The 13739-nt window shown below is 37.7% G+C and overlaps 1 protein-coding gene across 1 annotated transcript; it reads left to right on the forward strand.

Annotated features, from left to right (window-relative positions):
* The first annotated feature begins 3465 nt into the window (after positions 1 to 3465).
* Positions 3466 to 13739, forward strand: LOC139145023 (LDL receptor repeat-containing protein egg-2-like). Its single transcript, XM_070715922.1, has 10 exons — positions 3466 to 3624; positions 6724 to 6821; positions 7288 to 7359; positions 7697 to 7820; positions 8723 to 8841; positions 9182 to 9253; positions 9701 to 9827; positions 10895 to 11041; positions 11818 to 11950; positions 12359 to 13739. Exons 1-10 carry the CDS (start codon positions 3564 to 3566, stop codon positions 12612 to 12614), a joined length of 1209 nt encoding a protein of 402 aa, XP_070572023.1. The 5' UTR covers positions 3466 to 3563; the 3' UTR covers positions 12615 to 13739.

Here is a 13739-nt window from a genome sequence, read left to right on the forward strand (position 1 = left end):
TGTTATCGTTGGGAAATATAGTGTTGAATTCAATAACCTGTATCAGTGTATCTTGTCTGAGATATTTCTGGTTAGACTAAAAGGGGAAAAGATTGTTTTGCCTTGTCTACATCCCGGCAAAAAAGTCCGAGGGACCGTGGTTACTTTAGCCTAAAAAAAAACTAAAAAAAAAATCCCTCGCCGCTTCTGAACCTTGGTCCAAAAATCCGATGAACATTTTTTTTTTCTCCTGCCTAAGTGTGCAGTATAACCACAGGTTATATTTTTGTGTCTGAGTTTGTTTGTGTGTAAGTGTTTGTGTTTGTTTATTTGTTATTTTTATTAAAATAACAGTGGAAAGCTGTTTTGTTTTTATTTGTAAATAAAGAGCAGTTTATTTATTTATTTATTTGTTGTTTGTTTGTTTGTTGGTTTGTTAATATGTATTTCCGATGGTTACGGTTAGGGTTAGGCTTAAGTTAGGGTTAGTGTTAGGGTTGGATTTAAGTCACTCCCTCTATATTACACTGGGAGGTCTTCCTCATTGTATATTTGTGTCCGTGTTTTTTGTTTGTAAGTGTTTGTGTTTGTTTATTTGTTATTTTTATTAAAATAACAGCGAAAAGCTGTTTTGTTTTTATTTTTAAATAAAGAGCACTTTATTTATTTAATTATTTGTTTGTTTATTTGTTTGTTTGTTTATAAGTATTTCCGATGGTTAGGGTTAGGGTACCTCCATTGTTTAAACACTACGGTACTCTATAACTTACAACCACGCATAGGATACCTCCATTGTTAAACGCAACGGTGTTCTATACCTGAGAACTACGTACAGGGTACCTCCATTGTTTAAACACTAGGGTACTGTCTACCTGGAATAAATGTATAGGGACCTCCCTCCTCCAACTACGGTACTCTATACCCAATAACCACGTATAGGGTATCTCCATACACATCTCGATACACTATACCTGAAAACCACGTGTAGGGTACCTCAATTTTATAAAAACTACGGTACTCTAAATCTATACCTGAAAACCAAGTATAGGGTACCTTCACTATTTCGGTTACCAACGAAAATAGTCCGAAAAAAATCGATAACCAGAGTTAAAAAATCTTCATGGATATGTTTAAAAAATGACCACGTTGTACATGAATATAAACAAATCAAAGTTTCCGTTTTTGAATACTTAAAGCATACAATATCTTCAGAAGACAGGAAAGACAAGACATTGCAGCCAGGCCTTGCTTATTCCTCTGCTCACTTCAGAGGTTTTTATCTTGAAAGATTTCGGTAAAACTGACGAGATCTTGAAGTTTATAGTACTTTCCCAGCAGAAATGAGAACATTGAGCACAAATTCTGTGAACTTTTTCTGTTGCACAAGTTTAACTCTAACGACAAAAAATTTGGTAGACTCGAGTTTAGTACTTTGCTACTTTAACTCGGTTTCTTTTTTCTGGTATGTCGTGTATAATAAGTTTATCTACAAATTTGAACGGACATCTATATGAATTGTGAATTGTTATCTCATCAAAATGTGTATACCAAAGAAACCAACTTAGTGCCCAACAGTTATAAATATTTCGTTCATGGAATAAGTCATTATTCAAGAACCTGAACACCTTTTTTCAAAATTACTGCTATGAAAACAATAAGCCATATTTCAAGGTTTCGCCAGGGTAATATCTTATAAAATCATCCAAATTACCTGGTTCGTTCAAATTATTCTTCCCGATAAGATTTGGCTATTTTTTCATATATTAGCCATTTTATGAAGTCACCTCGTTCGCCATGTAAGTCGTCATCTCCCGTTTGTTAGCGTTGACTGTGATCGCAAAAATTTGTCCAATACGTCATTTACCTATGGCAGAGAACCTCTTCGAATCTGACGAATTGAAAGCCAAGAAGGGAAGGGGAGTGGAATAGAAATGGACGTTCAGATCATGGATGACCGACACAGAATTGAATAGCTAGGGGTCGAAGGAGATCATATGGTTTAAGACATACATGTAGACATCGTCACGGGTGCGATTCTTTCTTGGCAGAAAAATATGTGCTGGAAGAGGTGTCGGAAGCAAATTTAAAAGTGGGAGAGTCGGGAGCAACGTCAGTTTTGTGTAAAAGGATGCGAATTTACATAGATGTATTTAATTTTACCCTTAATTTAGATGTTATTAAAGTGCACTATACTTGTACTGTTTATAGCAAATGGCTTGTATGTCGTTAAGAAATGTGGAGCAAATATTGCGAAAACAAAACTGAACTGGGAATATTTGTATAACAGTGGTATCGACAAATAGATGGCGTTCTCTTAAAGTTTGGGAAGTTTTGTCCGCTCCGGCGGATCTGTTGTTTCTTGCAGTAGCTCAAAACGCCCTCACGCGGCAGAGTAATCACCTCTGCAAGGGACAATATTTTCTGACGCTAACTAATCACCTCACTTTATACAACCATAGGAGTATGAAACGGTTTTTATTACCCATCTTTCAGATGTTAATCTGAAGTTAAACAAGAATTTCTGCATGTCGGAAAACTCAAACCCAGCTATACTACTTTCCTTGCGGAGTATGGATAACCAAAGTACTCCGCAAAACAGTGAACTAATTAATGTCCACACAGTTTCCGCAGACACTGAATGACATTTTTGAAGCTAAAACTGACTTCTCACGAAGCTTTAAAATCTGAAATTCAAGTTAGGCAAGTTGTCACTTTAGAATTATTAACTCAAAATCACGGACTATCTTGAAGTTCGAAGCTAACCAAAGTACTTCGCATGAGTGAACTAACTCATCTCCACCAAGGATCCACAGATATTCAAAATAAGGAGTCAGACAGGGCAAAAAAACAAAAGCAAGAAAACAAACAATTTCTGCACTTTGGATTGACATGGGGTCACTCAGCGTTATTGACCTTACAAGACTGAGTATACTGGAGTAAAAGAGTCTTATGCATGCAAGTCTTTTCTGTTTCTGGTCTCTAATATTTGGGGGACAATGCCCGATTGTTTCGTAGCGAAATGTATTGTAGAAAGAATGTAACACCATTTGCTTTTTTACTGGAATAAAGCTTACCTACCTGTGGAGGCTTTTCAACAAAACAATGACCTGCTAGGTGGCTGTGTGTCGAGAAAAGCTAAGTTATATGCTTCAATATAAGCTTATTCTGCAAAGCAAGTTCATTTCTTTGCATTTCTAGAGAAAAAAGGGAAAATTCGGCCATTTTGTGAATTTTTTCAGCTCCGCGGGATCTTTTCTGTACTACCCAAAAAAGCCCTCTTCACACATCCGTACTAGTTAAGTGTGAAACGGTTTTAATCACGTATCTTTCAAATGTTAATCTCAAGGTAAACAAAATTTCTGTATGTCGGAAAACTCATGTGCGCAAAGAATAAAATATTTCTGTCATCGTGTACCAGTTTGCTTGTCAGCCTTTATTGACAGGGGTGAGTCCCCTAAGTGTTAGGGCAAAGGTGCTTAGCACCGTTCGGTTATTTTGGGCAGCGTTCCCAAAGTAGTTGTACCATTCAACGCCTTGCCTAGCGTTCCTCAAGTTTCACAAGTTTTGAACTATTGGCAGACGCGATGATGAAAACAGGAATTCGGATAGCATTGAGCGTCGCGGTAGTTTTGGTCATAGCAACAGGTAAGATAGTAGTGTATCCTTTTCATAGTTCTAATGTTTGAACAAAGTCTTCAAGTCCAATGTCACAACGTGAACTACGTTGCCTTCTTGAAGCACACGTGCACTGCACCATACACTTACTGTTATACCTTATACTAGTTCTGTTGGCGCATTCCATGTACTGTGTTAACAGCACTTGGAGTTGCAGGCTGTTTGGAAAGAGCGATTTTACAGAGAGATTTTGACAGGTATAATTTCTTTCTCGGTTTATGCAGTCAAATATTTGTTCTTTAATGTATAAGAAACAGCAACATTAGACAATATGTCAAATTCCCCTCATCGTTCGCTTCGATGACGGTACTGGTAAATTCCCCAAACAACGCAGCGTGTTCAACACAGCTGTGCTCTCTCAGTGACAGATCGGCTGTTCGGCGTAACCTGCACAGTGTTTTAGACTACATTGGAGCTCATTGTATACGGTACCATGCAATTGTGAGAGCTAAGCTATTAAAGGGAATACTGTCAGTTTGACAGGAAAACGCTGAAAATGATTTCTCGGTATCAGACGTTGTTGTGTTTGCAAAGTTTTGAAACTTTCAAATGCAGACTGCATGACGTCAATGCTGACACATTATTTCACTTATTAATTCAAGTTTATTTCAGATAATGTGTTCATAGCAGCAATACACAAAAATATGTTTGCACGCGAATAAGTCCTACGTTGCAAGGGGTTATGGTCGCAACAAACACTGCACCTTTTTGGATTTAATCATGATGTAGTGCACTTGTCGGACATGTCGAACAACCACTAAATTGATACTGGGAGACACTCAACAATGGAGAAGGTTCCGTGCACTGGTTACATTTTTTTCTCTGTTTGTAGTTTTAATCTTCTCGCTTCGACTGGTTTCAGTGTTTTACAGGTTGCAACCTTAACATTTCAAGTTATTTGTCTCCTCTCTCTCTCTCTCTCTCTCTCTCTCTCTCTCTCTCTCTCTCTCTCTCTCTCTCATACACACATACACTCACATCAACAAAGCCTAAAAATGCATTGAACGTATGATAGCCTTAAAACCACATATAGAGATTCGAGTCCGAAGTTTAAAATGGTCTATTAGTTTTCATACTCCTTGCCTAGTAGACGTTGCACCGTACGTATACGAGGGAAAACACCTCGTTTGGTTACTAAGGGCAAGGTCGGTCATTATGCGATCAGTAGTTACTCCGGAATGACATCATCGAACCGAATGTGGCAACGCCTTTTTATAGCTGCCCCAAATTTCAACAAAAGTTTGTTGACAGAGATCCAAGGGATATCGGGTTAATAAATCTTTCTTCATCGTTTGACCGAGATATTCATAGCGAGGAAAATAGGTCAGTGCAGCCTGTCTGTGATTGACCACGGGTGAGTCCTTTGAAGTTTTTAGAGCAAAATGTAGAAACTTGGATAATAATGGCACATATGACAGACTTTCATGGCCTAGAATAAAAAGGGTAATTGTCAATGTTGGTTGTCTTTTTCAATTATCATGTTTCTCAGAACAATGGTCAAGTTCTCTATAAACGACTTGGTGTGATATCATCCATTGACAGTAGCCGACTGTGAACCTGTACGCGACCACAAGCACTCGCATGATTTGTAGTACGGGCAACACAATAATGATTTACACAGAATGATGACGTAGTCTTTATACCTGCGGGTGGTGGTGCGATGTTGTTTGGCAACTTAATGTCTTGGTGGTGGCCAGTTGCTAGTAAATAGATTCAAAGGTCCTCTTCCACTGACTAGGAGTTGCCCACATTCGTGCATCAAAGATTCTGCAACCCTTTGGACTCGGTACATTTTTCAACTCGGGCAAAGCAATTTATCTTTAAAGAGTTACAGGTCAGCCATTGACCAACACTCTTCTATAGTCAGTACTGGTGTAACAATGTCAAATACGAAGTCACTGCACCCTCAGTTTCTGTCCCTTGTATTAAACAGGTACCCAAACAAATCGTGTTCCCTTGACATATTTTGTGCGCGCAATAAACTGAGCTTTTGTGTCTATCCTATATCCTGTCCTATGATCCAATTGCAAGTATCAAGTTTGTGACCAATTCTACAAGCATGAACTGTTTATTTCTGAGTAACGGGCAGCATTATTATAAGCATCCACCCAGTCAACATTTCAAGCGCGAAAATCGTGCACAGCAAAACTACCAGTACCAGTGAGGCGAAGTCACGACTAATACAATGACAAATCAATCTCGCTCCATCAATCAGGGCTTCGACATACAACTATTACAGTCTTATGTAAATATATCTACCTTTCACAAAAGGAAAACTGCACATAAATGTACATATCTTTCACGCAATTTGACTGCTTTTATTTTTAAACAGAAACAGTCAGATTTAGAGAACGAGCTTGTATGCTCCAATTAAACGGGTGGCGAAATTTAAGAACTGTTACCTGATAAAGTGAGTGAATTCCGACTTTTTAAAGCAAGGCGTAGGGGTCCTGTTCATTACTCTACCTTACAATAACCTGGGGCACATCCATATTTACCGTGTTCTTTTATCTTTTCACTCGAGTGAGCTTGTCTTGAAGTGAGAAGATTTTCGTTTCTCAATGTTTAAAGTCTTCGGGGGAATACTTGTAACTGTTGGGCACATTTTGTATGTCCATAACACGGAGCACACTACTTTATCGTTTAGTTTATCGTTTATTGCTACACAATGTGCATCATTGTATCATCTTGAAAGGATTGACGTGGGAACAGTCGCTCTGTTTGTCAAAATACGTAATTATATTATATATAGGACTGTGTTCGCAAGTGCAGCATTCGGCGTGTATACTGCGTCAAGGAGTAACGTGTCAAAGCTGTCCGAAGTTCAAAGTTGGGGTTATTGTAAATCTTGTAATGGCGGCAACCCCTTCGATATCGTGGCTTTAGAAGTATTGAACTATTATTTACTTATTTGGTCTGTTTAATTTGTTGTCATGGAAAAGGCATAGTCATGGCGACACGAGTGATAATAATCATTGATAATCAAGAATCTCAGCCAAAGTTATTAATTGTACCCTTCCTTCATCGTATCGACAAGTTTCAAAACCAACTCTGTGTTTCTCTGAACAGCCCTTCGTCCCGCATGCGCACTGGAATGCTACTCCTGCAAGAAGGCCGAAACCAACGAAGAATGCAATCAAAAGACAGAGAGCTGTAACATGAACGATGTATGTTCATTTTTGCATTTTTTACTTCGTTTTATTCTTTTTGTTATGTGACGATCGGATGTTGCACACTGAGCAAAAGAATGACATCAACACAATACTGATTTCAGACTTAGATGCCGACATAGATAGATAGATAGATAGAGATAGATAGAAAGATAGATAGATAGATAGATAGATAGATAGATAGATAGATAGATAGATAGATAGATACCATACATACATACATACATACATACATACATACATACATACATACATACATACATACATACATACATACATACATACATACATCCATCCATCCATCCATCCATCCATCCATCCATCCATCCATCCATCCATCCATCCATACATACATACATACTACATACATACATACATACATACATACATACATACATATCGACTAGTCTCTCGCAGTAAAAGAATGCTGCTACAGGTTAATAAATTGTCATTATCTTTGTAGCCTGCTTGTATTACTGAAGCAAGAAACCAGAATGGAGAAATTCTTCTGGACAAAGGATGCAAGCAATCAGGGGTACGTAACTCTAATGAACTTCAATATAAAATAATAAATAATGTGGAAATCACAAGTGAAGGTGAGAAAATATCACAAGAGAAATGTGAATAACCAGTATATAAATCATAATTACTCTTTAAGGGTCGTACGATATTATTTCGGCATAATTAGGAATAGGTTTGGGTTTACGTTGAGAAACACTGACGGAATCGACACGCGACAAAGAAAAATAACTAAGGCGCCCTGCGCTATCATATGTTCCTATTTTGAGGTTATGTATGGTTATCGAAAGAGAATCACTACTTTATTTACTGTACCAAAACGTTAAAACTGCACTGGAATAATTGCTTTTTAGGCATGCGCTAACAACGAAGCAAACAACCCGCCAGAGTGTGAAGACGGACAGGTCGCTCACAAGTGCCAATACTGCTGTGACACAGACCTTTGTAACGAAGAGGTGCACAATTTCACAGCAATCGGTAGGGTATGACTGATGCTCATAACTGCCATGCTCATATTTGCTGCTTGCAGTTTTCATTTTATCACTGCCCCCCCCCCTCCGAGTGTGCTACAACAAGGTATAGTGCAAACACTGCTTAAAGATCTATCCTTACAGCAATTTGAGATCACAATCTACAACCTTGGACATTGATTTGGCACTGACTACTCTAGATTGAATTGCACTGAATTTAAATTTTTACACTAAATCGACACTTCATCACACTGGCATTGGATAACAATATATCACGGCTGGTCATGCAATAAAACATACACAAATATCTTAATGATACTGTATCTGTCTCTACCACCTTTATATTCCTAGCAACAATGGCCACACCCATAGCAACAACCAGTGTGTTTCAGCAAGGTATTAACTGTACCGTGTACACAATGACACGGTCACACTGACGTGTATCACGCTAAAAGCATCATGGAAATTAATGTTTTCGGCCAAACTGGACATAGTTGAAGCTACTCCACTGACCAGACACTTGAAACACCACCCTGTTTTCCCCAGCAACAATTACCACGCCCATGGCAATATGCAAATGGTTGTGAATTTGCCAAAAGTGTCCACCGTGCAGTGTGTGCACATGTCAAGGACGCTACCAGAAATTGACTTACTGACCCTAGCGACCATGACCACGCCCTTAGCAACAGAAAAACAAATATGTTCACAGATAAAATGAACACATTTGAAGCATCTCCATTAAACAAATAAAGTGAATATCAAACTTCTCACAGAAGATTCAACGTGTCTATATAATTTACATGATATAATAATAAGATATTACACTTAATAGATATTACAATAAACAATATAATACTCGGTGTTTTATTTATATGATGAAATCTACCATATAACTTAATGTCAAATCAGGTAACTGTGATGAGGGCTCTGATAGCCGTGATAAGGATCCAACAGGGTATTGCTATTCGTGTAGTGGAGAAAGTAGCAACAGTGATTGCATGGATGTGGAAGAATGCACCATGAATAACGTGAGTAGTGAAGCTTTTTTTCTACAAGAGAAAAGTTTTTTTTCAGAAATGCCTTTGAAGTAGAACGCGCCATGGGACAAATAATATTGGGACTCTCAAATTTCGACAATTTCTTTATGATCTAGCACTTTCAGGGGCTCATTTAAAGTTCTCGGAGAAAGAGAATCAACAACAACAACGACAAACAACAGGAATCCTGAATTCTCTGTGATCCATCTTAAGTTGAATTTGAATTAACAAACGGAGGGGCCAAGATGGTATCTCTTTTCAACGGCGAGTCGGAAAGATCAAGCATTTGACTTTTCCTTTTAATTCTCTTCATTTTTTTGTCATTCTGTAGCCTAGCTGTCAGACAGAGCTGACCAATGTTGATGGGACCGTCTACATTTCAAAAAGGTGCAAACAAACAAATGTATGTATCCCCGTTATCATGAAATGACAGGGTAATAATCATTGTAGACACACTTTCTTGAAAATACAGAGTGTCACCATTGTGTTGGACGCGGCATGTATCACTTTCACTTTTTGTTTGTTCGCTTTATGCGATTTGATTGGTCGGTAGCATTTTCAAGCTTTCTTACCTCTCTGCCTTAAATCATTGAAGTAGAAAGGAAAACTGGATGAACAATGCCGAAGTTCATTGCCAATTGAAAGGACTGCGTCAATCGAATTCGGAACAACTTGCTAAAACATTAGCCAGGGAATTCTAGCAAAATTAGATGCAGGCCCCAAGTAAAACGTGTTATATGGATGGATGGAGCCGTTTATTCAGAACAATATCGAATGTCAGTCGTATGTTGTGTACATTCTGTCATTTATGATATTGATTTCGTTCTTCACATTGATGTAACCTGTGCAGGCGTGTGATAATAATGAGCAAAACAACAGGTTAGAATGCAATGATGGCATTGTAGAACATAAATGTCGGTACTGCTGTTCGGGAGACTACTGCAACGGGGATCCTCCAGACGGTTTTGAAGAAAAAGGTAAAAAGACAAGTAAGCGTAATGATGTGAGTAAGGTACCATACTCAGCGCAGAATGGCAACTGGTTGCCACTTAATTAAGTTTGTTTGAATAGTACGCCCTCTAGTGATGAAGAAACTCCTTCAAAGTTTTGACCAATCAAATCACTGTACGGTCCAGAGAGACTAAGATAGCATAAGTGGACGGAACTTTCTGCGCTCTCTCATCATGTTCTGATAACGTCACGCGTTCTCTTGTCGTTTTGCAGTATTTCTACGTGAACCAGCTACTTTTCACGTATATCTTTTTCGAGAGCGATTTTACGCTCGCTTCGCTATAGACTTGATGTACAATTCTGACATTTCTTTGGTTTTACATTGCTGCCTCTGTTTTTATCGATTTCCGTCTGATTTTGAGATATTTTAGGTAAACAACAAGGATACAAAGTTGCACTGAACAAAGCAAACGTTCAAGTGAAATCGCAGACGACGGCAGACGTCGCATATACGGGCTGCTCTGCTGAAAAGATTCAGGCTTCTGAAATCAACATTTATATCGTTTGTTTTACCATCATGGCTTTGTTGTTCAAACACAAATCAAAATTTCAGTATTTTAAGATTGTATAACTGTGTTCTATTAACTGATTCAACTTAAGCAAAATTCTCCAGCAAATACGACTGTGTGAGTCGGGTGTGTGAGTCGACACGTATAAATCCCATTCGTTGCAAAACGTTACGCGTACGGAACGCTTAAGCCACTCAGCGTTGCAATCGTAATTTCTCTATTGCGTTGTTCCTAATTCCTACAAGATTGCTAAGGATATAGACTGGTGATGATATGACGGCAGTGAACGACAAGAAGCGACAAAATGATCCTTCATGAAGTTACTGTAATATAACACAAAATGCACATGTATCGTGGTACATAATTATTTATGCTTAAACACATCAGTAATTATCGCGAAACGTAAATAAAAAAGTAGTTAATTGTCTGGCAAAAATATAGTAATGATACAGTTATCCACTCTGCATTTTCATGTATCGGTGTGCGGCATTGGTTAAATGTGATGCGATCTTTGCTGTTTATAGTTATCGAATGCGGCGAATGGGGACTATGGACCGAGTGTGGTATGGACTGCAAGAGGGAGCGAAATCGGAGTTGTCTCTATACAGAAGACGATCATCAATATTACGAGACGGACATGGAGGCTTGCGAACACGAAGAGCACACTTGTAGTATGTAATACCGTATACTATCGACAACAAACGGACATTTTAAACCCACGAACATCAGCGAATCATTTTATTTTATAAACATTGTAGTAGCGATGATCAATATCTGAATATCATTTTCATAGGGACTTCGATGATTTACCATATCTTTAAAGTTTGAGCGGCTGTAATTTTTGATTATTTCCCCCTATATTTATTTGGTTTTCTCAAGCACAGTTTCTTATTCTATTCTCAAAGTCATATCTATAATGTTTTGTTCAACTTGTCAATACATCCTGTGTATATAATACAATTTTCGTTCAATTGTTATTGTTGACATTGAATTTGAGTACGGACTTGAATTCATTTGTCGCTACTGATATTGCATGTGGTACATGTATATCGAGTTGAAAAGACTAACACTTTTCATTTGCACACAATTTTTGGAGAGGATAAGACGTACATATTTTTTACAGAAGAAAAACAGGAAAACATCAAAAAGTTTCCGTTATGTGTATAATATAATGTTGTCAATACTTTCCTTGTGCCTTTTTTTCAAAGAAAAATAGCAGCCACTGTCGATGCTTATATTGATCTTAATTTTTACTTTAATGATATATGGATATTATACCAATACAATTTTGTTTTCAAAATTGCTTAAAAGTATAAGTTTTGTTAAATCTACTTCTTATTGGAATAATCCTTCACAACCATGGTTAGGAAAGTGTAACCATTAAACTTTCGTTCTTCACATTGAAGACAAGTCTCGTTTACTAATCTGTTTGTATTTTTGCGAACAGCTCTGTTATGCTATGTTTGTGAGCAGGAATACGACAATTCGGTCTGCCGTGAAGTGACTGAATGCCCGTCGGGACAGTTCTGCCAGAACGTCATCGAGGGTGATTGTCATGGAAACGTCTTCGTTACCAAAAGGTAAGCTTACCAAAGCTTTAGAGACAGACAGACAGACAGACAGACAGACATAGTATGATATATTACAAGAATAGTTGAACTTTCGTTACTACATCAAGAATACGTGAACATTAATGCAGTTAAATATAAAAATATAAGCAAAAACAGAACGTTGAAGAGACATGACTATACTATCGTAGTGTCTTTTAGCAAGAAATTATTTATTATTATTATTATATCTTTATTTCGGACTTGAGCGTCCATATAAAAGTCAAATAAGGCAATAGTACATACATATTCCACAAGGATTTCACCAAATTAGATGAAAATCCCAGCTTAACTGGTAGATTACAAAATATTGCTTCAGAGGAAATGCCAGCCCCCCCTAGGATTTTACCTTTAAAATGTTTGATATGTGATGCTAACTAGGTGCCAGGCATATGAAGAATGTGACGCATCGACGAGAGACAACCCTGACTCCTGTGGCCAGATAAGCCCGTTCGGCGATTTGTTAGACTACGAGCTTGGTTACGGCGAGCAATGTTCCTACTGCTGCACGGGGAACTTCTGTAATGGACCCCTCGTTCCCCGAGAAGCCCTTCAAGTTGGTGTTGGCGTCGAGCTGTCTGCTGTTCCCAAACTTGTAATGCTGATCGCCTCGTTCGTCTTGATAAACATCATGTAAGCGTTCTTGTTACCGACCGTTTGTTGAATGTTAAGAAGGGACAACACATTTTAAATAAGATTTAAAACATAGAGTCAACAGCGCTCAGCAACTTTACAGTGAGCTTCATTTCTTGGTAGCTATCTAACCCTTTTGAAAAGAATAAAACGCAATTTCGGAAATGACCCAGAAAATGCTTAAAAAACAGTAGGTCATTATCAGCCGTTTATCTAAAAGCAAATTGGTCAACATTAAAAATAAAATAAAATAATACAACGGGCTAGTAACATCCCGTAAATACTCAATGTCAACAACAATTAATGCAAGTACCAGGGATTGACAACTTCCCATTTAAATGTGTTTTTTTATAAAAAAACATTCTGGGGGAGATAAAAAAGTGCTGCTGTAAGGAGGTTTACTACTGCTATATCTAAAAAACCACCGATTTCACGGATTTACAATTTATTATTAATTTTTTTCTATAAAGTTCCTAAAAACGCCTCCGGTGCCCTTACATATGCCTTTTTGTGTAAATCGAAGATTTGCGAAACAGGAAAGGAAAACAAATGAGTGTACAGAATGATCTTGAAATAGAACGTTGGAGACGTGATATTCAAAGTTGACATAACATATCATAAATGATATAAATTACTTTCAAAAAGATACTGTTCCAGTCATTTTGATTTTTCTCACAGAATCAACATTCCTGGCAATTACTTGTATTTGCTAAGTACAAATCATGTACGTATTTTTGTGTCTTGCGACTCGGAGATTGAAGAGAAAGATCCCTTTCTCTGGACTTGTACCTTTTATTGAAGAAATACAGGACCTATATATATACGCGCATGCAAACTATGATGAACTCGTTTTGAATAAGTTCGTTGAACCACCCTGTACTACATACCGAGATTACGGATTGTTACAAGCTTTAGACTGCATTCATATTTTGTACATTCAACGCCGTAATGATATTGGAAGTTTATATAAGTACATGTAATTTCTTCCGAGTAGTCATAACTTATTCATATCTAAGCTGTACAATTGGCCGAACGCCTTGAATACTAAATAAACAAAACAACCAAGGGATTATCTGCTGAGTTTGAATGACTGATTCTCTTTAAGCATATCTCATTTTTCATGGTAAAA

The sequence above is a fragment of the Ptychodera flava genome, chromosome 12 (assembly GCF_041260155.1).
Source record: "Ptychodera flava strain L36383 chromosome 12, AS_Pfla_20210202, whole genome shotgun sequence".
In the NCBI taxonomy this organism is placed as follows: Eukaryota; Metazoa; Hemichordata; class Enteropneusta; family Ptychoderidae; genus Ptychodera; species Ptychodera flava.